The sequence below is a fragment of the Miscanthus floridulus genome, chromosome 2 (genome assembly GCF_019320115.1).
Source record: "Miscanthus floridulus cultivar M001 chromosome 2, ASM1932011v1, whole genome shotgun sequence".
NCBI lineage: Eukaryota > Viridiplantae > Streptophyta > Magnoliopsida > Poales > Poaceae > Miscanthus > Miscanthus floridulus.
This window is the reverse complement of record NC_089581.1, coordinates 153,209,691-153,236,603: the sequence shown is the minus strand read 5'-3', so window position 1 is coordinate 153,236,603 and position 26,913 is coordinate 153,209,691. Positions and strand designations below refer to the sequence as shown.

At 49.5% G+C, this 26,913-nt stretch overlaps 1 protein-coding gene across 1 annotated transcript; it reads left to right on the top strand.

Annotated features, from left to right (window-relative positions):
* Positions 1-1,658: 1,658 nt before the first annotated feature.
* LOC136540164 (uncharacterized) lies at positions 1,659-2,643 on the top strand. Its single transcript, XM_066532166.1, has 3 exons — positions 1,659-1,976; positions 2,132-2,237; positions 2,326-2,643. The coding sequence occupies exons 1-3, from the start codon at positions 1,932-1,934 to the stop codon at positions 2,412-2,414; spliced, it is 240 nt and encodes a 79-aa protein (XP_066388263.1). The 5' UTR covers positions 1,659-1,931; the 3' UTR covers positions 2,415-2,643.
* Positions 2,644-26,913: the final 24,270 nt, after the last annotated feature.

Here is a 26,913-nt window from a genome sequence, read left to right as displayed (position 1 = left end):
AGAGAATCCGGTGCTTTCAGCTTTCCTTTGAAATAATCTATTTCTTCTCTCTCAAGCTTCACAAGCGCACGTGTCCTGGTATTTATGGGCTTACGACCATCCGTCCACCATAGTAATAATTCATAATAAATAAGAGGCGGACAAGGCTCCATTAACAGTTAGGGACGGCAATGGGTACTCCATAAGTATCACTCAACCATACCCATGCGCATCACAGGCTCCGTTCGCTTGAGCTTATAAGACAGAATCAGCCCTACTTTTTTAGTTATGGCACAATATTTTTCTCTTACAACAAATCAGCTCTACAAATCAACCGCAGCAGCCATAAATCCTGTCGAACAAAGCCAAAATTTCTAGGACTAAAATCAAATCAAAGTACTAAAATGCCGTTAACTAACTACAATTACCCTTTCAAAAAAACTAACTACAATTAATTATTTTTTTTGCATGATCAACGGCTAACAATAGGGCCAAACACGGTAACAAACTTCGTATTATTCCTCACGATGAAGTTTAAATTTTAATCTGCATCGCAGCTTGAATTTACGTAACCATTCTTGGCTCCTTGCCAAAAAAAAATGAAAGCAGGCTGAAGTTGTCAGCCAATTCGGCTCTTTAGGGAAAGATGTTCGCGAGGCCCATCATGTCTTTCAAGACAGGAGTAGTGCAGGCCCTAACCTAGAGGCCCATGAAGCCCGCCTCTGCGTTTCCCTTTCCAAGTATACACGGTTCCTCTTTGTCGGAAGCATCCAGCATCCTCATTGAAACCATGAGGCGCTTGGGGTTCGTCATGTGTGTGCGAACTGCGAAGCAAGCGTGCCATTCGCTTTGGTCCGTCCAGCCATACTCGCGCGGGCGAGCGCACACGCAATGGGCGCGGACGCACGGTGCAGGGGGACCGAACGACCCATCACAGAACTCCATACATCAGGCCCTTTTGTTATCCGCCGATCTGATGGAGAACGGAGCCGTAGGCCCCGTCACAGCTCTGTCCGCACACCAAGGGAGGCCGGGAGGGGATCGGTCATGCTGCGTAGGCGCTCAGGGCGTGTTTGGACTGTGACTGCAGGTAGATTCTCGTCCAGGCAACGATCGTGACCCAGACGGACGAAATCCTACGCCCGGGATTGCTTGCCTGGCCAGGCAACGCCCTGCATGCGCGACAGGTACTCCGTCATGTAGACAGCTACCAGGCTACGCGTCGGCCGGGCACGGCCCCGCGGAGGGCTTTTGTCTGCTCGGCGGCCACTTGCGAGGTCCCGTGGTGGCGCACAGGAACCTTAGCAGGATCCGCTGCGCCGGCGCGCGTATGCCCTGATCCCTGTGCCGAGTCGTGGCCGCGACCGGCGACCGGCGACCGCGGAGCCGCCGTCTGCTCCTGCTCGGCCGCTCGGGGTTGGTCAGTCTGGTTGATGCCTCTCTCGGCTCTTCAGACAGAGGATCCGGGACCCGCGCCGCTCCGGGCCAAGGAGTGACACGTGAAGAGGGCGAGGTGCATGTCCACCTGGCGGCTTCCTCGCGTGGGGGCCCGCCCGCATAGGCCACGGGCCGGCCGGGGGAGAAAGATATTTGTGCACGGCGGCCCACGTCGCTTTCCAATCACCGCTCCTCCAATTGGCTCCCCGCGCCCACGTGAACGCCCGGCCCGCCCGCCCCCTCTTTCCCTCCCGCGCCCGCTCCGTGCGCTCGGTCCACAGGAGGAAACCCCGGCGCCGACTGGCCGTCGCCGCGGCCAGCGGGTGGAAGGAGCCGTGGACCTCTCCCAGCGAAGCGGCGGGCGGGAGTTGGTGTCCTCATCCGTGGCGCATGTATATATAGGATCCTCCCCTGTCGACTCTGCACGCCTTATCGTCACACACGGAATCAGATTGCGGGCAGGGCATCCATAGACTCTCGCTCGCTGCAGTAAACCAAAAAAACCAAAAGGATCCATGGCTCCCGGAGGCGACTCTAATCCTGCCTCTTATATTCACACGGTAATTAAGTATCCATTTTTCTCCAATCTGTTTCATTATTAGTTCCTGTATTATTAGTTCTCCTGAACTGAAGTCGCACTCGTCTGAATGCATGCATGATGCTCGGAACTAACTGCGGTGGTCGCCGTCGCCGTCGTCGTCGTTCACGCATGCAGGTGCAGCACCTGATAGAGAGGTGCATGACGTTCGGGATGAGCATGGAGGAGTGCATGGAGGCGCTGGCCAAGCGCGCCGACGTCCAGCCCGTCGTCACCTCCACAGGTCATTTCAGTAGTAGAAACGAGGAACGAATTGCCATCTGAAATTATTCTGGTAAATATTCATATATGTTTCCTGCGAGCATTTGCAGTGTGGAAGGAGCTGGAGAAGGAGAACAAGGAATTCTTCGACAAGTACACGCAGCGGATATCCGAGAAGAGAAGCACAAGCACCTCCTAGCACAGTAGCACTGAATTAGCTGCTGGCGTACTTTACTTAAATTAGTCATGATGTTTATTATTTTAGTTATTTTTTGATTTTATTACTTCCCGTGTTTAATTAGGGAGGAATAAGCGATAGGGGGAGGTCAGCTGCTAATGTGATCTTCTGTAATCAGTAATCACCTGTATTGCGCGGGCTGTGGCGTTGTGTACAGGGTAAAGCAGGGAAAGCCATCTTATCATGAGCACCACTCTTTCTTATTCTTATTCGATTTTTGTGCGACTCTACGTAAGTGGCCGTTGCTGGCGTCGTAGTATGTATATACATTTACCTCCTACTTCTATACCATATATATGGCTCATCCTCGCTAAAAGTACACCACAGTTGAAATATATAGCTCGTCGTTTTCTGACAATAATATAAAGCAGAAATTGAACTTGGTACTTATAATCATCAATCACACTTCTTCACAAGAAGCCCATACATATATAGGGGCCGTTTGGTAGGGTGTTCAAATTGAACTAGCCTGGTTCTACAACCAGAAGAAGCCCATAGACACATACAGTCTATCGGTATAGTAGCTGAATTAGTGGAGATGGAAATTAAAGTGGCCGCAAGTCTCAATTTATCTGAGATTTTTTTTATTAGCACTAGTAAATGAGGTGACTTAGTTTCTGCACTTTGTACTTCCTTATATTATAAAAGTTCTCTTAAGAGTCAGAGGTTCGGTAGTAATATACCAACCCTGCTAGCTAGTTTACTTCTGGCCATTGTCTTCTCTTTGCTAACCTCGTCAGAGGTTCGGTAGCGTAGTGCTGTAGCTCTGCGAGTTTACTTCTGGGCACCATCTTCTCTTTGTTTCTGGTTTAAACTCTTTTGACTCTGTGTTTCCAAATGGAGTTGCCTCGTGTCGAAAAAATTAAAATAAAGGCAGTGATGTATAAGAAATTTGAGAAATTTTATCTTTATAGCGCTAAATAAGGAACCACTTTAATTTTCCGTGATAAATACCTAGATAACTTTCTTAATTTCAATTAAAAGATGACAAGAAGGCCGGAGAATGAGATCGCTGGCGGGACGTGCACATGGGCGTGTTCCATGATGACAAGGATACAAGACGTACAGTATGAATGTATGATATATGACAGGAAGAAAACTAGGAATATTTTGGGAAGGCCAGGGCAGGCCACCGCATGGATGCAACGGGCCAGGCCAAGCCATAGGGTAGGTTTGGTGCGACACGACGGGCGGCACAGGACGAAGGGACTCTCTCTTCGGCCGGCAGCGAGACCGAGACGCAACCGGTGGTGTCGTGGTGACAGGCTCTACGGCGGGGACGAAAGAACGGGCCGGGGGATGACGATGACGACGGGAGCAGCATCGCTGATAGCTCCCGCGGGTTTCTGCCGCACAAAAAGATGGAGAGGGGCCGAACGGGCGGGTCACGGATCGACCCGCAGTTCCGCACCGTCTCGTCCGCTTCTGCCGAGCCGAGAGCTGCCGTCTTGTGTGCCGTGTGCCTCTCAAGTCTCAATCAGCTACTGGGGCCGCGTTTAGTTGCGCCCGGAATTGACGCTGTCGGATTTCCAGCGACACTGTAGAGCACTGTAGCATTTCGTTTGTATTTGATAATAATTGTCCAATCATTGACTAATTAGGCTCAAAACGTTCGTCTCGTAAAGTACAACCAAACTGTGCAATTAGTTTTTGATTTCGTCAACATTTCGTACTCCATGCATGTACCGCAAGTTTGATGTGACGGAAAATCTTCTTTTTACATAGTATCAAAGTTGGGAGTTGGAGGTGAACTAAATATGGCCTAGTACTTCTTTCTGTAACCCTCAACCAGCAACAACTCCTACTTACCTACCGTGTCTTGCCTCTTGCGCGAGCTAGCGGGTCATTGGGCGTGTTCAGTTTCGTGTTATACATAATCACGTCCTTGTGCCAAGTCAAACTGCACAGCGACGCGGTGCCGGCTGGCTCTCCTCCGGCCGAAAGAAGCAACCTGTGCGTGGTGTTTTATTGTACCGTGGGGTGGTGCATTGTTCCGGATCGGAGGTAGCTCGAGTCGATCTATTGCGTGCTCAGAGAGTATGGCCGTGCTCTAGCGTCTAGCGATCACAGAACGGCGACGGTACGATGTCGTCTCGTCTGCTACTATGTCCGATTTTTTTTTGGAAGAAATACTCATGTCCGAATTGGAGTCACCGTCTCGATGATCGTCTGTGGCCTACTTCTCCTTCTCATGCTTCCTGTGGTTTGTGTGCCTTGCATGCCTACTCTCATCCCGTCACCCGGCCCAGCTTTTGTTCTCTTGTCAACATAACACTGAGGCAGTGACGGTGAGATACAGATATCGAGGGTGTCAATATGGCGGAGTCGAGGGCTGGGTGAACCTTGCTGCGGGCCTGCGGCTGTGCTGCAGCAGCAGCTGCAGTTGGCCTAGGGCCTTGTTTAGATGCCATCTAAATTCCAAGTTTTTTCACTTTCTCTTCATCACATCAATTTTTAGCCGTTTGCATGGAGTATTAAATGTAGGTAAAAAAATAACTAATTACACAGTTTAGTTGAAAATCACGAGATGAATCTTTTGAGCCTAGTTGATCCACGATTGGATAATATTTGCCAAATAAGACGAAAATGATACTATTCATCGGTTTGAAATTTTTTTTTGCAAAGTGAACCCTGCCTAGAGACAATATACCGTCGATGGCAGTATAATTGGCTTGCAGCTGCAGCCGGAATGGCTGCAGTTAATCACTACCGAACTACGTCGGGCATCATTTGCCACGCCTAAGCTTCGTCGGCCACAGGAAAAAAATAAGGAGCTGTTTTGCTGGCACTTAATCTTTGGCATGCCACATAAATTTCAGATCATTTGGAGATGTTTTCTCGCCACAACAATAGTACTATTTAATTACAAATATAATTATATCAAGTTCATGTTACCATAATTTAAAATAATCAATTAAATTATTGATTAATGATTTTAAAGTTTGAATCTGGATATACGTGCATGTTCCATAAAATAGAACGGAGGTAGCACTACGTGGCACAGGCATCAAAAGCTATACTTCTTTGGTACTCTTTAAAACCCAGCAGCACTAGCGCCCCGGACGTCCCGACGCCTGCATCTATCTGGACATCCGCAACTGCTCCGCCCCGTCCGCTCAGATTCGGGCGCCGCTCGCGCCAGCTCCTTTTCCCACGCTTGCATCTGAACCACCCGCTTTAGATCCGCTACCCATGCTGCTCGGATGACTCACCCCGCCTCTTTCCACACTGGTGCGGTGCCCGTCTCTTCCAGGACGCCCGGAAGACTCGTCCCCACCTCATCCACAACAACACCGCGTTGCCTGCGCCTCCTCCACACGTTGGTGGCTGCGGCTTGGCCCAGCCTGCCCTCATGGACATACACTTGAAACAGATGAAATATTTAGGACATACACTTGCAACATGTGTGTGAAACATATGTAACATCCAGATAAAACAATTGCAACATGAAAAAACACTTACCGTGCCAGGTTTATAAACCCGGGGTCCCTCATGGACCGGCTTCCCAGCGAAGGCTCGGCCCAGCAGACAACGTTGTGAACCAACGTGCAACTCTTGGGCTGGCCCAAGTACCTAAACGACAGATCAGAAGGGCGATCCAATCTCCGACTGGAAGGCCTGGCCGAGAAGGAACGGCGTCCGCTTCTGACTCTAGCCCGCCTCTCCGATCAGAGCGCTCGCTTCGGTCTCCAGCCCGCCTCCGGACGGCCTCTCCGACCGGAAGGCCTGGCCAAAACACCACTTCCGACTCCAACCCGCTTCTCCGACCGGGAAAACACCGAACCCCTACTTACAGCTCCTCTTCGATTAGCGCAATTAGAACCGATTGGGACCAACCGACCTGGGGCGCTCGCTCGGTAAGGACCAGTAAACGGACGGAGAAAGTAAGACAAGGCACTCAAGTCAACCGCAATACCAAGGACCATACCCTGTACACCTGCAGGACCATACCCTATGACTTGCTTGGCATGATAGGACCGAAGCAGTGTTGTGGGCGCCATCAACTCCCATACCAGACAAATACGATAAAGGCTCCACATGCCTTTGGGGCATCAACAGTGTTGTGGGCGCCGGTATTTATTATACCAGGCGAACATGGTAAAAACCCTTGCATGCCTCTAGGTATCAACAATGTGGCAGGCACTGACATCTGCCATACCCGAAGAAGACGACACAACCTCCCACGTGCATCTAACACTAAAACAATATTGTGGGCGCCTACCATCATCTTGTACCCATCGGCGTGGGCAACAAGACTTAGTAAGCATACACACTCTCTCCCTCTCACTTATAAGGCCGTCCCCTTCATCTATAAAAGGGGATGCACTCTCTCCAACACAACCCAGTTCATTCAGATCGATCAAGTTCACTAGTACACAACAACAGAACCACCAGGTTCAAACATCGAGCACATGCTCGAACAGATAGCACATAGCGGAGCTCCCATTGCTCTCGGCCCCTCTGACCAGAGTCCGACCGGACCTCTTGTACCCCCATCTTTCTCCTTCTTGTTTGAAACCCCACTACAAACTTCGAGCGCCTAGGCTCAGGAATAAAGTCACTGACCGACTCAAACTGGACATAGGGCACGTTGCCTGAACCAGTATAAACCCTGTGTCATTGAGTGCTAGGCCGCCTTCGATCACAACATACGACAAAACTACAAATATTTACGTGTTGGTCACTTTCTGCATCGACAGTTAGCGCCATTCGTGGGGAAGACGTTGTACGTTCAACACTTTTTGGTCATCGGATGGCCCACTTTTCTGCCACCTTCGCCATGGTGGGCTCGAGCAACATGACTCGCTTGGCCTCACTAGAGTTTCCCGCACTCCCACCTGTTGGGATGTGGGTCCCAGCTATCTTTAAGCCATCCTAGGCCTTCCTCTTTGGAAGCATGGACTACGTCGCTGACTGGCTCAGCGCGCTACACCTCCGTGAGGAGGCACTTGTTCCGGCGCCCGTCGGAGGGGCGCCATCCCTCGGCTCTAGGACGCATGACAACTTCAACGACGAGGCGCCTGCGCTTCATTCCGAGCAAACTCTCTGCTTAAACCCCGCTATGAGTAATGTACATACTATTATTTACTCACTATTTGCTATCTTCCACCGATTATCCAAAGGGACCCCGTTGCCCCTATCGTGACCGCCATGTGACCCGCTGTCCCTACGGCCTCGCGTCCCCCATGGATGCGTACGCTCAGGGGCTCCAAAGGATGCCAGCGCCGCCGCCTCTCGCATCTGAATTTGTGGGGATGGTGAGCTATGCTCCCACTTGTTTCCTCGACCTCATGGATGACGATGTTGAGAGTGACGGCTCCAGCATCAGCGACGTGGCACCTAGCCACCGTTTGTCCCGAGAGTGCGCTATGACGGACGCCCCGGGACAGCCGCCGGTGGTAGCGGAGCCCTTGCAGACTCATACCCCTCCGGACCCTCGTACAGGGACCCCCGTGCTCACACAGGAGCATGGCGAGGAGCTACGACAACAGTGGCTGAACCAGCCGCCGCCTACACCAACGCGCTCGGCGCACCACACTGCGCCCCGTGCACATAAACCGCCGAGCAGTGCCCGGGGTCGCGCCCGCTAGGTCTAGCACAACATCATGGACGGGGGGAACGACCCCCATAGTTCACTCGGGCTGACCAGAACATTGCCGCCGCAGTAATGCTTTTGCGTGGCCTTCCTGAGCCAAACGACCCCTAGGAACAGGCGATCCACCGAAACCTCTAGGCACTGGTGGAAACCGCCGCCGTTCAACAGGCGAAGAGATCCGCATCACAACACCGACTCGTGGCCTCTCTCCCCACCAGGGGTGTGGGGACGCACCAGACAAATCACTCCACCTGCTCACCGCTACAGCCGCCGAGCGCGGCACAGGAGGCTACATCTGTGCCCCAGACTGACCTAGCGCCTGCTCCACACCGACCGCCTATACACGAGCGGCTCGGGCCAAACCAAGACACTCGTAGTGTCATCAGCAACCGGCGTCGGTCCCAGCATGACGATGGCATCCAACAAGCGGTAGTGATGGCATGCGACACAGACCCTGACCAGACCATCGCGAGGAGTGGTGAAATGCAACCCAAGCGCGACTGCCGGCCAAACGTCTGAAGTCCTAGCCCGGATGGCCTAGGACCACGGCCCTTTGCCCGACGCAATCCAGAGAGCGTCGCTCCCGCAGCGCTTCAACGGTGGCCGAGCTAAAGGCAAGGCCAAGCGCCAGGATCAGGATGGGGGCCCCTCCACGCAGAGGGGCAAAAAAGAACAAAGAAGATCGTCGCTGACTGACCAACTTCGTGTTGGTCGCCATGACTAATCACATGGACAAGCAGCCCCAGCAGGGCCTTCCGGACCACTTCAACGAGCTCATAGAGAGCCCGTGCACCAACCACACCTACCCCATCAAACTATACATGGCTAACTGGGCTGCCCAGCACGGCACTAGCACGAGCACGGTCAGGCACGGCACGGCACTATGCGGCACGGTGGTTTAACCGTGCCGTGCTTGATAGTGCCGCCGTGCCGAGACCTCGGCCTAGGCATGGCCCTATGGGCGGTTAGCCGTGCCATGCCATGCTGTCGAGCACGACAGCCCGGCGTGCCCTTGCTGCCTAGGCACTGTAGCTCCACGCAAGGAGCGACCTCACCGTCGCAGTCATCGCTGTCGTTCCCGTGGCCTCGTGTCGCCGTCTGATAGGAGGACGCCATCACTGGTAGCTTCGGCGAGCAAGAGAGGGCCGAGGGAGCGAGAGAGAGAGAGAAAGTGAAGCGACCTGATTTCCATGAAGGGAAATCCACAGAGTCGAAGTGTAATAAGACCGTTGTAGATCATATTACCCAAATTTCCAGTCGAATACCACATCCATACAACGATAATATCAGAGTACAAATAGTGCGGAATTACATAATTTATTACATAGCCGTATTGGCGGAATCACAAGTAGCATTCATTCAGAACAACTTGAAGATAAGATCGCCAAACTCGAGCGTAGGAACGAACCCCTCAACCGTCAAACTCCTCGGAGCTATACTCCTCAGTAGAACCTGTGTGCCAAAATTTATCAGTACGATTTGTACTGGCCACTCCCACCCTATGAGCATTGCTTTGTGGAAATTGGATGCAAGTTGGGTATAATCAAAAGGAACCTATAAAGCTGGGGTTTCCTATGTATTAGCATATCAAGTATATAATAATAGTTGGTCAGGTTTTAACACCATTCCCACACACATTCCATCCCATTCCCATCCAGAGCCAGGTTTTGATCCAGAGATCGATATACCACCATCTCCACACCATCACCACATCACTACCATACCATCGCTCAGTCGATAGGCCGACTCCCTCTCGGCACTGTCTCAAGGCCCATAGCCCCTGGCTACGACCGACACTCTCTCACGAGGAAAGAAGAGAAGGACTCATCTCATTATCTAGTTTAAGCAAAACCCAGGAAAGGTCCATAGTCGACAAGTCGGCACATGTATCGATCGATCAACCATACACTCTACAGAGGTTTTACATATCCACAAGATCTGCCTTCTTCGCCAACCGTCGTCAACTGGGCTGATTCTAGCCGCTTGCTAGCCTAGGATAATGCCACTCTACCATTCAGCCCTGGTACACCCCAAGTCTAGTCTAGGGTGGCTGAAACTGTGAGTCATGAGCCGGGTCCACAAGGTCTCCATGAAGTCTTGGAAGGGTGTGGGGGAATCCTCCATGCCCCGTACCTCCTTACACTGTCCGCTATCAACCTAGCAGTAGTGGCAATATCCTACCAAGTAGTCCGGCCGTCCCGTACCATATAGGGCGAGTGGTACATAAGGCTTCCCAATGAATCTGAGTACTAGTAAGTCCTTAGGGATGACCAAGCTAGAATGTCTTCATCAGGGTTTCCATTTACCGTGCCACCACAGCACCTCCATCCTGGGCTCCTCCCATCATAGGTTCACACCTAGGACCACCTCATATACCATTTACCCACCACATGTATCCATTCCAGGGGTGCCCAGGTAGCACCCCACGGCAAGACTTGCCCTAGGCTTGTCGTATACTCCAACTTGGTCGACACAACCCTCACCCTCCACACACCCAAGTCACACACGCAGCACTCTCCCCATAGTCCAGATAACACTAGTTTCCACCACGCATTAATGTAGTTTAAGCGTAGTAGAAGTGTAAGCAATGATATATAGCAGTAAGCGTGTGTCTAGCCTAATAGCAGGGTATGCAGGGGTAAGGTTGCGTCAAGGTAAAGGCCATCAAGTAAGCATACTACCATGCAAGTCCTATCATTGTATGATTATAACAGTAAGTAAAGCAATAGCAGTTCTATATTAGCCATGCGTAATAGGTGCTACGAGATTGGGTGGGATGTGGCACCTTCAGTGTAGTCATCTCTGTACTCCTCACGGTACTCACGATCCTCGTTCGTCTGGTTCTCCTCCGAGTCTTCATACGTTCGAATTATAGTTGCATTAGCGACGTCTATAGATTAGCACAAAGAAGCAATAAAAATTCAAAAGAGTCAAATGCACTCAAACATGGGTTCATTGCGTAAAGCTCGATTTTAGATGAATTTTGGTCCTAGTTTCGTATTTTTCTGAGGTCATATGATTTAGTTATGAATTTCCGAAGTTTTAATCATTTCAGAAAATGGGAAAATGCTGAATTAATCCTGGGCTAACACGTGTCACGCTGTGACTGGTCCACGTGGCATGTTGACATCAGCATGACGTCAGCATGATGTCATCGTCTCGGTTCTTAGTACTGACAGGTGGGGTCCCGCATGACGTCATCGTGACGTCAGCATGACATCACTCAATGACAAGTGGGTCCAGCGGCGCTGTGTCGCTGACTTGTGGGCCCGGTCATCGGTCAGCGTTGACCGGTCAATGGCCAATACAGGCTAGGCCTCGACTGGGCTGGTTGGGCCTAGATACGGGCTGGGCTTTGGCTCACCATGTGGTGCGCGCTGGTGTGGCCATGTCGTCTTACTAGGCCACTAACGGGCCATGGTCCACGGGCGCAGGTGAGACGCGGTTCATGGTGAACCCGCCTGTGTTGGTCCATAGGCCACAGAGCCGGTCTATGAAGGACTTGGTCCACTTACTCCTTCCCAAGGTTTGGTTCATGTGCACGACGTGGTCGTGGTTGGAGCTCGATGGAGCTGCTCGGGACGTGGTTGACGTGGTCATGGTCGGAGCTCGGCGGAGCTGCTCGGGACATGGTCGACATGGTCGTGGTCGGAGCTCGGTAGAGCTACTCGGGACGTGGTTGACGTGGTCGTGGTCGGAGCTCGATGGAGCTGCTCGGGACATGGTCGACGTGGTCGTGGTCGGAGCTCGGCGAAGCTGCTCGGGACGTGGTTGTCGAGGGGAAAAGCCCCTTCTCTTCCCCGACGGGGCTCCCGCCGGTGGTGAGGTCACCGACGAGCTTCTCGAGCGGTACTGGTGTGTGATTAAGGTAGCCAAAAGCATTGCCAAGCCTCGTAGAGTGCAGCGGTGGGGTCAAGATGGTGGTTGTGGCAGAACCTCCTAAGAAATTAGGCCCACGTGCACCTATCGTTGTCTTAACAGACCTCGGATAGCGTTCACGAGTTTCCAACAACTCAACAGGTCTGTCGGGTGTCCTCGGGAAACCCGAATCATCCATGATTCTCTTTTCAAACAGGATCCCAATCACAGACATTACAGATTACAACAGTTTATTCAAATATATATATTAGAGTAAAAGATAGCAGAAGTCTTAAGATAACATAGTTTACAAACCAGTTGTTTTCAAACTTACAATACCATAAGTGTCATACAACCATAGTAGCGGGATAATATTACATTAACATTATTTATCATACAAACTAGTGCCTTGTCCAAAGGCCATTCATCATTCCTCATCGTCATTGACTTCAAACACAGTCATGCAGCAGGGACCAAAACAAGCCTGCGCATGCGACTCACCTTCAACAAGGGTTAACAAACCCTAAGTACAAAAGTACTCAACAAGACTAACCCGACGTAAAGGGGGTGTAAGACTTTTAGAGATGCAGGGGTTTAGGGCAAGGTAAGGATGTAGCAAGATTCAAAGTCCTTTGCCAAAAGCTCACTATTCTTATCCTATTTTCAAGTTTTACCCCTAAGTCCTTTTAGTTCATTATCTCAAACTAAATGTACGTTTCCCATATTCCAGTCCTTCTCATTCCATTCTTTTCTCATATTTTAGTAATTCACCAGTCCTGCATTGCTTCTGTAATGAATTGAGTCTCCATATCCGCGGAGCACCGGCAATTCGAATTGATTCAAGTCCCAGCTGGGGATTCCTTATCACACGACATATGTAGAACTTAATCTTGCATATATCAACCTCGCTACCGGATCCTCCTATACTAAGCCATCTCCACACCACCCGAGAGTATAGCACACCTCAAATCCGGCCACATTCCAGCCACGAGGGTACACGCTACTCCTGCCATCTCTCCACTCCCAGTGTGTGGGCATTCATCTTAGTATCGGATTAGCCGAAGTAGGCTTACCGGGGTATGTGACCAGTACTACAAAGTGTATCGTTCAGAAGATCCACAATGAGTGGCCTTTAAGCGACATAGTCGGCAACATTACCCAACATTCAAGATAAGTCACCCGACTAGTCTCTAGTTCATTCTACCTTCTTTCTTTCTTTGGCCAGTATGCCATCTTTGATTGTATCGAAACTTTTACTTTGAAAGCCTACCATAAAGCATACTAAGCATTCTACGCCTTTGTAAATGAAAACATCTTCGAGGATGGTAAACAATTAACAAGGTAGGCAATGCATCAAGTAGGTAACATTTGAATTAATCAACTTAATGCAATAAGTAACATAGGTGATAAACATTTCAAAGTAAACAAGGTAATGGTTTAATGCATAAACCGGGGCTTGCCTTCGTTGATGATCTCAGGTTCTGGATCAGTACCACGATTACCGAATCCCGTGACAACCGGGGATTATTCTAGAACTTGCTCAACTAGAATCGTTTCACTCTCGGGTTCTACACGAAATGATAACATATGCTTTAACATAATGATAATGTAAACATGATGCTTTCATGGTACATGAAATATAAAAACACCCCGCAAATGATTTTCCTTCATGGTACAGTTGCAAGCCAACAAAACTAACTTGTAATCCTACCATCAAGAACCACACATGTAATTTGACCAAATGGATCTTGAAACCCTACTTGTCACAAAACATGACAAAAACAAGATTCAACACTAATAAAACACTTAGGGTTTGCTTTTATTTATTTTTGAATTAATTTGGAAATAAGCCCAAAGATGAACTTGTTCCAAATGACCTCAAAATTTTATGTAAGCTTTCCCATGACAAATTAGTGTACCAAAACAAATTTCATAATTTTTGGAATTATACAGTGGCCTACAAAAATCATGGAAATTGCATTTATTAATTAATGGACTGAATATTTGAACATTACAAATTTATTCAAATTTCAAGTTTAAAATTTTTAAACCATACTAGAGCATGTACAGAAGCTACACACAAAATTTCAGAATTTTTGGAGCTATGATTATTTTTCTACAAATTTCCAAAGATTCAACACTATTCAAATTCAGAAAATAGCAAAACATCACTGTTCTTCTCCTTCCTTCTCACTAACAACCCGACCCCACTCGTCAGTGACTCAGACAGGTCACGGCGGCACTGCCATCACTGGCCGACCCAAAATGCGCCGATGGTGACGCTCCGGCGAGGCAAACCGCACCCAAATGATCTACACACTCCTACGAACCCATCCCCGCCCTTTGAATGGCAGAAGGTGCACCGGAGAAGACTCCACGCCGGCCATGGCGGCTCGAGCATGTCGGCTCCCGGCGTAACCCCAGCAACGACGCAGTAGAGTCTAAAACAAAGTGAGTAACGCGTTCAGTATCTCACCACGATCACGCCGGTGCGGTTGGTGAAGACGGAGACGGTCTGGAACAGCCTGGCCACGTCGAGGCGATGGTGGTGGAGCTCAGCCGGTCTTGGGGAAGAAGACGTTGCGCCGGGCGATTCTGGCCAACCCAGGCGACGTGAGCAAGCCGTAGAGAAGCGCAAGACTGAGGCGATCGCGTTGGCGTAGCTGGGCACAACGGAGACTGCTCGACGGTGGCTACGGCGAGCGGCGGAGCTAGCTGGTGGCGGAGCAGAGCAGAAGGGGAAAACGGGGACGACGGTGGCGGCTGCTGCTATTTATAGCCGGGAAGGGGTTGCCCGACGTCGACAGCGCACGCACGGACCCGCCACGGTACCAGCTGCATGTCAAAGCACGAGGAAGCGGCGAAATCTGATCGGCAGTGACAACCGCGTGGCGCCGGCAGCAAGCAGAGAGGTGGCGCCGACTTTTCAAATTTTTAAATATTTACAGAATTACCACTGCGTTAATTTTGCAAATTACTCCCAATTTTTCTAAAGAAGTTGAAAATCTCCAAAAATGAAAGTTGCTCAATTTTTCAAACTCTACAACTTTGCCTCTAGGAACATTTTCAAATTCTGCCTCCATTTTGAAATTTGAATTTGTGGTGCATTTGAGTATTTGAATCATTTCAAAATTACTCCAAATTTTATATGTAAACTTGAAAAACTTTGAATACCAAAGTTGATCCTTATAAATTAATCTTCAACTTTGCTTTTTACCTCAACCCCAAATTCCACATAGATTTTGAATTAGACAAAAGGGGCAAAAAGGACTTTTGTGATTTGAATTTGAATTCAAATTTGATTTGTCTTCCTTTTACTTAAATTTTGATTTTTGACCAGTAACATGGCCCATTAGGGTTATTTGAGTCAAATGACACATGACCTCACATGATCACATGAATTTTGACCCTTGTAGTCATGATCTTTATTTAGGGTTTTGAATCACATCACACATAAAATAACAACCTACTAAATAAAGCTTATTTAGTGAATGCATTCAAAAATTTTCTACTTTATGAATGCTTTGCAATGCACATGATGACATGTCAAGTTTTAATGCTAGGTCAAAACACCAGAGGTGTTACAGTGGCTGGGGCTTCCTAGGGTTCCGGCCATGGTGAACGGCGGCGTGGGTTCGTCGGCGTGCATGGACAGGGCTGCAGTGGTAGCGAGAGCCCAGTTGGAGGAGCGTGTGAGCTCTATGGTGCTTCTACGGCCATAGTGGGCATGTTGAAGGAGCTCCTGGTGCTCCCAGTGGCTCCAGCCATGGTGGTGGGGGCAAAGCGGAGGTGGTGGTGCTCCGACGAGGTGCGGTGCGACAACGCAGGGCTCCGGTGGGCTTCTTCCTTGGCTAAGGTGAGCGCAGTGTGTCTCTCGTCATGGTGGAACCAGTCGGGTGTCAACGTTGCCTTTACCACAACGTAGAAGATGCGGTGGTCTCACCATGGTTGTGCTCTCGGCCATGGTGAGTGTGCCTGTGTATGTGCGCTCCTGCTCCGATGTACAACGTCGTGGCTGGGGTCCTCCTTTTGGCTGATGGCAACGCGCATGGCGCATCCTAGGTCTCGGCAAGCATGGCCATGGTGGTCTCCCTAGCTAACCAGTGGGCTAGGCTGGAGCTCGAAGCTTCAACAAGGTTTCGATCATGGCTGTGCACGTTCCATTTGGCTAGGGAGGTGGTCTTAGCAAGATGGCTCACCGCAGGGTTCGTGGCGGTAGGATGGCGGTGCAGTGGCGAGGCGAGGCCGTGATGAGGCGATGTAGTGCCATGCTGAGCAGCTACGTCGTTGTAGCTGATTGGGGTAGCGCTCCTGGTTCCGGTGAGGTCCTCCCCGCAGCGGCTTCCTTCTCCACCTTGCTTCTCCCTCCTCCCTCTCTCTCGGCTTGATGCTGTGTGGTGTTGTGCCACCAGCAGCGGTGGTGAACGGGCTGAGGGTTAGGGCTCACAGATGTTGGCTTTTATAGCCGAGCTCCAAGGGCTCCAATGGCAGATGATGATCGGGCGGTGGTGATGCGTGCGGTGCATCCGACGGCTCGTGTGTGGTAGCGTAGGCGCGGCGCAAGGGGGAACAAGGTCATGCGATTTGCCTGACCCTAGGCCCACACCTGCTCCGCGGTCGGCTCCTGGTCGCGTGGTGGAGGGAGCATGGGGAAGACGACGATGCTATAGCTGGGCGGCTGATAGAGGGGGCCTGTTTGTCAGCTTGTCCTGATGCGGTGGCGTGTCGTGCACGACGGCTGACGGGCGGGTCCGACTCATCAGTGGCTTGTGCGCGCGCGGGCGGTAGGGTGATGTTGGGCTAGCTTCATGGGCCGCGTGAGCAAGTGGGAGGGCAGGCGGCTGGCTAGCTAGGCCGGTCGAGGCAGGCTGGGCTGCTGCTGTTCCCTCTTCTTTCCTATTTCCTTCTCTTTTATTTGTTGCCAATTTGGCTAGGGTTTGATTTATTTAGTTTCATGTACAAGTGTGCACCTTGATTAGGTGGTACTTAGGTGATTAATTTATTGCATAAATTAATTATAAGTGGTCACTTTTATTTGCACAACAAAAGATCAATAAAAGGCAACTCACTTGTTTAGAATTAAAATGCATGCAAGAATGTATGTGTTAGGGATTTTAAACACACACATATACAACAAGTGACATGCTATGCTTATGAGTTTGTTGGATTACGACTAATGCAATACTTAGGGTTAGCTCCTACAAATGTCACTCGTCATCACATAGGGTTTTAAAGAAAAAAATTTTGTAGTTGGGATTTTTGGTGTGTGGATTTTTGGGTTATTACAGTCCTACCCCCTTAACAGAATCTCGTCCCCGAGATTAAAGCGGAACGTACCCTTCGAACAGATAAGGATATTGTAGCTGAAGGTCAGACTCTTTCTCCCATGTTGCTTCTCTCTCTGTGTGATTGCTCCATTGGATCTTGCACATAGGAATAGTTTTGCTTCGGGTGTCTTTGGTATCTCTGCCCAGAATTCTAATAGGGTGTTCTTTATACTTAAGTGTATCTTGAATGTCAAGTGTATCAGTTGGAACTACTTCATCGGGCACTCTCAAACACTTGCGTAGCTGTGAGACATGGAACACGGGGTGCACACCCGCCAATTCCTCAGGTAGCTCAAGTTTGTAAGCGAGTTTTCCGATCCTTTTGCATATTTTGTATGGGCCAACAAATCTAGGGGCAAGCTTTCCTTTCACATGGAATCTGATAGTTCCACGTAGCGGGGATACCTTGAGATAGACGAAGTCTCCCACATTGAACTCAAGTTCTCTTCTCCTTTTGTCAGCATAGCTCTTGTATCGACTTTGAGCAATCCTCAAATTCTCCTTCACTTGAGCAACTCCTTCTTTTGCCTCTTGGATCTTAGCAGAATCAAAGAACGATCTTTCGCATGGTTGAGACCACATCAAAGGTGTCTTACAAGGTCTACCATACAAAGCTTCAAACGGCGACATCTTGATGCTGGCTTGGTAGCTGTTGTTGTAAGAGAATTCTGCATAGGGTAGGCATTTCTCCCAATCAGAGCCATAATTCAGTACACTAGTGCGAAGCATGTCTTCTAAGATCCGATTCACTCATTCAGTCTATCCATCTATCTGTGGGTGATAAGCGGTACTGAAATCAAGTTTGATTCCAATGGACTTATGCAGAGCTTCCTAGAATTAGGACACAAACTGAGGACCACGATCAGATACAATACTAGAGGGAGCTCCATGCAATCTGAGAATATGCTCAACATATAGATCTGCTAACTTTTCAGCATCGGTCTTGGTCCTAACTGGTACAAAGTGAGCAACCTTGGTCAAACGATCAACAATCACCCAAATGGAATCATTTCCTTTCTGTGAATGGGGCAATCCAACTATGAAATCCATGGATATGCTCTCCCATTTCCACTCAGGAACGTCAAGAGGCTTCAGCAATCCTACATGCTTTTGATGTTTAGCCTTGACTCTATTACTGGTGTCACATCATGCCACATGTCCTACAATGTCTGTCTTCATGCCTTCCCACCAAAAGTGTTTCTTCAAGACTTGATACATCTTTGAACCCCAGGGTGAATACAGTACTTGAAATTGTGAGCTTCTGATAGAATTTCCTCTTGTAGCACTGGGTCAGATGGAACACAGATTCTGTTCTTGAACTAGATGGTTCCTTGTTCATCTTCCTGGTGGTTGGTCTTGTAGCCTAGTTTCATCAGACTACGGAGATATTCGATCTCTTCACAACTTTTCTGAGCTTGACGGATACGATCTGTGAGATCATACTGTATGCAGAGCTCATTTAACAAGCCATGCGGTAGTATCTCAAGTTGGAAATCATCAATCTCTTCCTTGAGCTCCGGTGGTACGAATTCAGTTATCAAAGTGTGACAGTAACTCTTGCGACTAAGAGCGTCTACAACTACATTAGCTTTTCCCGGATGATAGTGAATTTCCAGGTCATAATCTTTGATCAACTCTAGCCATCGGCGTTGCCTCATATTTAGATTTTCCTGAGTGAAAAAGTACTTCAAGCTCTTGTGATTCGTATAGATATCACACTTGTTGCCTATCAAGTAGTGTCTCCAGATCTTCAAAGCATGCACAGCTGCTGCTAACTCAAGATCATGAGTTGGGTAATGGTTCTCGTGTTCTTTCAACTATCGAGACGCATATGCTATCACTCTTCTATCTTGCATCAGTACATAACCAAGTCCTTGACGGGATGCATCACAATAGACCATGAATTCTTTGCTGATATCAGGCAATGCTAGCACAGGAGTTGTGGTAAGCTTCTGTTTCAATTTCTGGAAGCTTTGTTCACACTCGGGTGTCCATTCGAACTCCTTAGTCTTCTTCAGAAGGTTGGTCATTAGATGGGCTATCTTGGAGAAGTTCTCAATGAATCAGCGATAATATCTAGCCAATCCCAATAAACTTCTAACCTCTATCACATTACAGGGTTGATCCCACTCTTTCATAGCTTTAATCTTGGCTGGGTCAACTGCGACACCTTCAGCTGATAGTACATGGCCTAGGAAGGCAACTTCCTGTAGCCAAAATTCACATTTGCTGAACTTTGCGTAGAGCTAATGTTGTGCTAATTTCTCAAGCACGGTTCTCAGATGATGTTCATGTTCTTCGGCGGTGGGTGAATAGACAAGGATGTCATCAATGAATACTACCACAAACTTATCCAGTTCATTCATGCAAACCTTATTCATCATGTTCATGAAGTATGCAGGAGCATTCGTGAGTCCAAAGGACACCACAGTGAACTCATACTGCCCATACCTAGTCACGAAAGCTGTCTTCGGAATGTCACTCTCTCGAATCTTCATCTGATGATAGCCAGATCTAAGATCAATCTTGGAGAAATACTTGGGACCTCGAAGCTGATCAAGCAGATCATCAATTCTTGGTAGAGGGTACTTGTTCTTGATGGTGATTGCGTTCAAGTTCCGGTAATCAATGCACATTCTTATTGAGCCATCCTTCTTCTTAACAAACAGAACAGGGGATCCCCAGGGTGAAGCACTGGGTCTGATATATTCCTTCGAGATGAGCTCATCAAACTATTTCTTGAGCTTGGCTAGTTCATCAACTGACATGCGATAGGGTCTCTTGGCAATGGGTCCTATTCCCGGCAAAAGATCAATGATGAACTCTACATCACGGTCTGGTGGCATACCCGGTAATTCTTCAGGGAATACATTGGGATAGTCTCTGACCACAGGCACATCATGAACTGTCTTCTCCTCTTTCTGCGATTCTGAACTCACTTTAAGGGCACACAAGATAGAAGTGGACTTTCTGGACTGAGGTTCACATCTAATAACTTGGCCCGATGGGTGGGTCACTTGGACGTATCTAGGTGAACATGATATGATACCTCGGTGACTGGTTAGCCAATCCATACCTAAGATAACATCTTGGTTTATGGAAGGTAACAGGGTTAGGTCGACTTTATAGATAAGACCCTCAATGGTAAGACTCACTCCCTTATAGATGTGGGTGCACTTCAGGCCTCCTAAAGGTGAGCTGGTGATGATAGGCTTTCCACATGGGGTTACAGGCAGGTCATGCTCTCATGCAAACTTGGATGATATGTATGAACAAGTTGCTCCAGAGTCAAATAGAACTGATGCAGTATTGCTATTAACTAAAAACATACCGTACACAACATCAGGGGTAGCTTGTGCTTCCTCAGCATCTAGATGGTTGAGATGTCCATGGGTAGCAGATCCCTAGAACTGAGACTTCTGAGTAGCTAAGTTCTGAGGACACTCAGCAGCTTTGTGACCCGGTTGGCCACAAGCAAAGCAGGTGAAAGGCGTACCGCCTGTAGGGGTTGGCGTGGGTGCCTTCCAGTTTCCAGTGCTTGGTGCGGAGCGGTTCTGTGCTGTGCGTTCATTCATAGAGCAGGAACGGTTGAAACGGTCCTGAGCGTTGCGGTCCTGAGCGTAACGGTCCCGGGTGTAACGATCCTGAGCAGGGCAGGAGTATTTGGCGGTGTAGCCTCCACTACCCCTACTTGATCCAGGGTTGTCATCCCTATTGTGGCAAGAGCGTTCCCTGGATAGTGCATCTCTGCGGAACCTCTTGCGATCACGTCCACGGAAGGACTCCTTAGGCTTACGCTTCCTCTCCCTATACTCCTCTCTAGCTTCAGCACGGTCCTTCTCGATCTGGATGCAGCGATCCACTAGAGCATGCAACGTGCTACTCTCAATACCGCCAAACTTCAGCTTGATGTGCGGGTTAAGTCCCTTGCGGTAATAGTACAACTTCTCCTTCTCAGAGTTCACAACATAGGAAGGTGCATAGCGCAGAAGATTGGTGAAACGAGTAGTGTACTCAGTCACCTTGTCCTTTCCCATCTTGATGTTGCGGAACTCCTCGGCTTTGGCCTCCATGATACCCTTAGGAATGTGATACTCAGTGAATGCTTTGGCAAACTCATCCCATGAGATGTTGGTAGGGTCCTCATGGGAATCACTAAATCTATCCCACCAGGCGCGTGCTGCACCTATGAGCTGGTGTGCGGCTGCTCCAACACACTCATCGTCGGTGAAAGTAGTGAGGTCAAGCTTCTTCTCCATCTCCTTGAGCCAGTCATCGACTACAAGTGGGTTAGGGTCGGTGCCATCATAGGTAGGTGGCCTTAGCTTCAGAAACCCTTCCAACTTCCTTTGGAAGTCATTCAGCTGACCTCCCTGGCGACGGTTTGCTCCATTAACAAGAGCTGCAAGAAGTTGGGTCTGTTGTGCCATCACTTCTGCCAGGTTCGGTGGTGGTGGTGGCAGAATGTTCTCCTCAGGTGGCAGGGTATTCTCCAGGTTGAAGGGTATCCCTCCATGTCCACGGCCATGGCCATGGCCACGGTTGTTGCCACCATGCCCCCCATTTGGTTCAACTGGTTCAGGGGTGGGCGCACGTCCACGATTCATTAGGCGATTAGATCGGCGGTTCGGCATCTGCAACACGGATCATAGAAATTTTAGTGTTTGTGCCATAAGTGCTTATAATTTAGTATGATTACATGATTTTGATGATTTAAAGAAAACATTTATTCTGTCCAACACTCATTACAAAGAAGCAATAAGATCCATAAGATGCAATAAGATCCAAAACATTCATTACATGGGTTTTATTACATAGCATCATCTCCAGTAGCTACACTTGGAGACTCGCGAGAATCGTTCTACGCATAGTGTCTCATATTACATCTCATAAGGGGTACATCATGGGGTACAACTTATGGAAGCCACTGACATGACTCATGACCATGCAGGGTCATCTACTCTAACTCGTACACCACAGCTGGGTTACGACTGTTCTCGATCTCGATCTCCTCGTCAAACTTGTGAAGTCGGGACACGTACTTCAAGGCCTCGGCGAGCTCCTCAGCAGGCTTGGCTCCAGGTAGGGTAGGGTAGGCGTTTAGGTTGAGGCAAGTCGGGGCTAACTCAAACTCCTCTATCCTAGGCTTCGTCTTGCTATGAATCTCCTTGGGTAGCTGATCCCACATACCCTTCATCTCCCTGAGGCGCTTCTTATCAGACTTCTACCAAGCCTGCCATGTCCTTTCACACTTGTCCTGTAAGTACTTGTTCTGCCTGAGTACCTCGATCAGGTGACCCTGGTTGCGAACGGCCTTCTTCCTGAACTCCTCTAGATCCTGAGTCATGGTCTTGTTCCGAGACTGGATTTCAGCATATCAATCCCCTTGGACCTTTCTCTGTCTCCTCTATGGTTGAACTCAGCCTTCTTGTCGTCCAACTCTCTCTGCAACTCCAAGACCTTGCTGTTGAGGTAGAAGTTCCTGTTGCCTAAGTCGATGGCTTTGTCCTGTAAGTCTACGACCTTGGTTCTATGGACTTCTTCATGACGGTTGAGCTCGTCCTGTAGCTTGGCAACTGTCCCAAGTAGACTAGCTCGCTCTTGTGCTCCCTACGAGTCTCGCTCCTAGTACTCCCACAGAAGGGCCTGGTCCTGACGTCTCCTCTGCTCTAGCTAGGTCACGTACCTGTCCTGCTCTAGTAGGTGAATAGCTAAGACACGAAGGCATCTGTCCTTCTCGGCAAAGATAACTCTGCCGGCTGCGAAACTCTACTCACTAGGGGTAAGGCTGGGGTCGAGGGCCTGGGGAAGTAGACAAAACTCGGTCATCTTCAGGTGCTCGTAGTGGTCCCTCATCACTCTGCGAAGTGCCTTGTGTGAGATAGCTTGTAGTCCCTCCTCGACTGTGTCCTCTACAGTCATCTCGGTGAAAGCTGGGATAGAAGGTAAGGTAGTGCTAGCTGGGAACTCGACTGAGGTGACAATCGGTCATTCGATTCCTCCTTCCTAAGCTGGCTTCCTGGTGCAGGTGACCTTAACAAGCTCATCGGGGACTCCTAACGTGACGAGAACTCGACAGAGGTTCTATGCAAAACCCCCGAGCTCACGTAGGTCGAAGGTAAGCTTGGCATGGTTCAGAGGTAGCGGTCCTAGAGGCGGCCAGTCGACGTTTGTTGCCATCTGCATGTTTTTAAGAAACAGGTGTTAGCAGGTCAATAATAGATAAGCCTTGCATAAAAGTAAATGCAGGGTCAGTATATAACCGAAAGAAGGGCTGTCCACGTCCTATTCTATCGTCCATTTCTGAGGGTTTCGTCCTATAGTCAAGTATGGCTCTGATACCAACTGAAGCGACCTGATTTCCATGAAGGGAAATCCACAGAGTCGAAGTGTAATAAGACCGTTGTAGATCATATTACCCAAATTTCCAGTCAAATACCACATCCATACAATGATAATATCAGAGTACAAATAGTACGGAATTACATAATTTATTACATCGCCGCATTGGCGGAATCACAAGTAGCATTCATTCAGAACAGCTTGAAGATAAGATTGTCAAACTCGAGCGTAGGAACGAACCCCTCAAACGTCAAACTCCTCGGAGCTATACTCCTCAGTAGAACCTATGTGCCGAAATTTATTAGTATGATTTGTACTGGCCACTCCCACCCTATGAGCATTGCTTTGTGGAAATTGGATGCAAGTTGGGTATAATCAAAAGGAACCTATAAAGCTAGGGTTTCCTATGTATTAGCATATCAAGTGTATAATAATAGTTGGTCAGGTTTTAACATCATTTCCACACACATTCCATCACATTCCCATCTAGAGCCAGGTTTCGATCCAGAGATCGATATACCACCATCTCCACACTATCACCACATCACTACCATACCATCACTCAGTCAACAGGCCAACTCCCTCTTGGCACTGTCTCAAGGCTCGTAGCCCCTGGCTACGACCGACACTCTCTCACAGGGAAAGAAGAGAAGGACTCATCTCATTATCTAGTTTAAGCGAAACCTAGGAAAGGTCCATAGCCGACAAGTCGGCACATGTATCGATCGATCAACCATACACTCTGCAGAGGTTTTACATATCCACAAGATCTGCCTTCTTCGCTGACCGTCGTCAACTGGGCTAATTTCGGCCGCTTGCTAGCCTAGGATAATGCCACTCTACCATTCAGCCCTGGTACACCCCAAGTCTAGTCTGGGGTGGCTGAAACTGTGAGTCATGAGCCGTGTCCACAAGGTATCCATGAAGTCTTGGAAGGGTGTGGGGCAATCCTCCGTGTCCATACCTCCTTACACTGTCCGCTATCAACCTAGCAGTAGTGGCAATATCCTACCAAGTAGTTCGGCCGTCCCACACCATATAGGGCGAGTGGTACGCAAGGCTTCCCGGTGAATCTGAGTACTAGTAAGTCCTTAGGGATGACCAAGCCAGAATGTCTTTATCAGGGTTTCCATTTACCGTGCCACCACAACACCTCCATCCCGGGTTCCTCCCATCATAGGTTCACACACAGGACCACCTCATATACCATTTACCCACCATAGGTATCCATTCTAGGGATGCCTAGGTAGCACCCCGCGGCAAGACTTGCCCCAGGCTCGTCGTATACTCCAACTTGGTCGACACAACCCTCACCCTCCACACACCCAAGTCACACACGCAGCACTCTCCCCATAGTCCAGATAACACTAGTTTCTACCACGCATTAATGTAGTATAAGCGTAGTAGAAGTGTAAGCAATGATATATAGCAGTAAGCGTGTGTCTAGCCTAATAGCAGGGTATGCAGGGGTAAGGTTGCGTTAAGGTAAAGGCCATCAAGTAAGCATACTACCATGCAAGTCCTATCATTGTATGATTATAACAATAAGTAAAGCAATAGCAGTTCTATATTAGCCATGTGTAATAGGTGCTACGAGATTGGGTGGGATGTGGCACCTTCAGTGTAGTCATCTCCATACTCCTCATGGTACTCACGATCCTTGTCCGTCTGGTTCTCCTCCGAGTCTGCATACGTTCGAATTATAGTCGCGTTTACGACGTCTATAGATTAGTACAAAGAAGCAATGAAAATTCAAAAGAGCCAAATGCACTCAAACATGGGTTCATTGCGTAAAGCTCAATTTTAGATGAATTTTGGTCCTAGTTTTGTATTTTTCTGAGGTCATCTGATTTTGTTATGAATTTCCAAAGTTTTAATCATTTCAGAAAATGGGAAAAGGCTGAATTAATCCTGGGCTGACACGTGTCACGCTGTGACTGGTCCATGTGGCATGCTGACATCAGCATGATGTCATCATCTCGGTTCTTAGTACTGACAGGTGGGGTCCCGCATGACGTCATCGTGATGTCAGCATGACATCACTCAATGACAAGTGGGTCCAGCGGCCCTGTGTCGCTGACTTGTGGGCTCGGTCATCGGTCAGCGTTGACCGGTCAATGGCCAATACAGGCTGTTCCTCGACTGGGCTGGTTGGGCCTAGATATGGGCTGGGCTTTGGCTCACCATGTGGCGCGCGCTGGTGCGGCCACGTTGTCTTACTAGGCCACTAACGGGCCATGGTCCACGGGCGCAGGTGAGACGCGGTTCATGGTGAACCCGCCTGTGTTGGTCCATAGGCCACAGAGCTGGTCTATGAAGGACTTGGTCCACTTACTCCTTCCTAGGGTTTGGTTCACGTGCACGACGTGGTCATGGTCGGAGCTCGGCGGAGCAGCTCAAGATGTGGTCGATGTGGTCGTGGTCGGAGCTCGGCGGTGCTACTCGAGACATGGTCGACGTGGTCGTGGTCGGAGCTTGGCGGAGCAGCTCAGGATGTGGTCGACGTGGTCATGGTCAGAGCTCGGCGGAGCTGCTCGAGACGTGGTCGATGTGGTCATGGTCGGAGCTCGGCGGAGCTGCTCGGGACATGGTTGACGTGGTCGTGGTTGAAGCTCGGCGGAGCTGCTTGGGACATGGTCGACGTGGTCATGGTCGGAGCTCGGTGGAGCTGCTCGGGACGTGGTCGTTGAGGGGAAAAGCCCCTTCTCTTCCCCGACGGGGCTCCCACCGGTGGTGAGGTCTCCGACGAGCTTCTCGGGCGGTACTGGTGCGCGATTAAGGTAGCCAAAAGCGTCACCAAGCCTCGGCGAGTGCAGCGGTGGGGTCAAGATGGTGACTCGGGCTTCCTAGGGTTCTGTCCATGGTGAACGGCGGCGTGGGTTCGTCGGCGTGCATGGATAGGGCTATAGTGGTAGCGAGAGCCCAGTTGGAGGAGCATGTGAGCTCTATGGTGCTTCTACGACCACGGTGGGCGTGTTGAAGGAGCTCCTGGTGCTCCTAGTGGCTCCAGCCACGGTGGTGGGGGCAAAGCGGAGGTGGTGGCACTCCGATGAGGTGCGGTGCGGCAACGTAGGGCTCCGGTGGGCTTCTTCCTCGGCTAAGGTGAGCGCAGTGCATCTCTCGTCATGGTGGAACCAGTCAGGTGTCAACGTTGCCTTTACCGCAACGTAGAAGACGCGGTGGTCTCACCATGGTTGTGCTCTCAGCCATGGTGAGCGTGCCCGTGTATGTGCGCTCCTGCTCCGATGTACAACATCGTGGCTAGGGTCCTCCTTTTAGCTGATGGCAGTGCGCACGGCGCATCCTAGGTCTCGGCAAGCATGGCCATGGCTGTCTC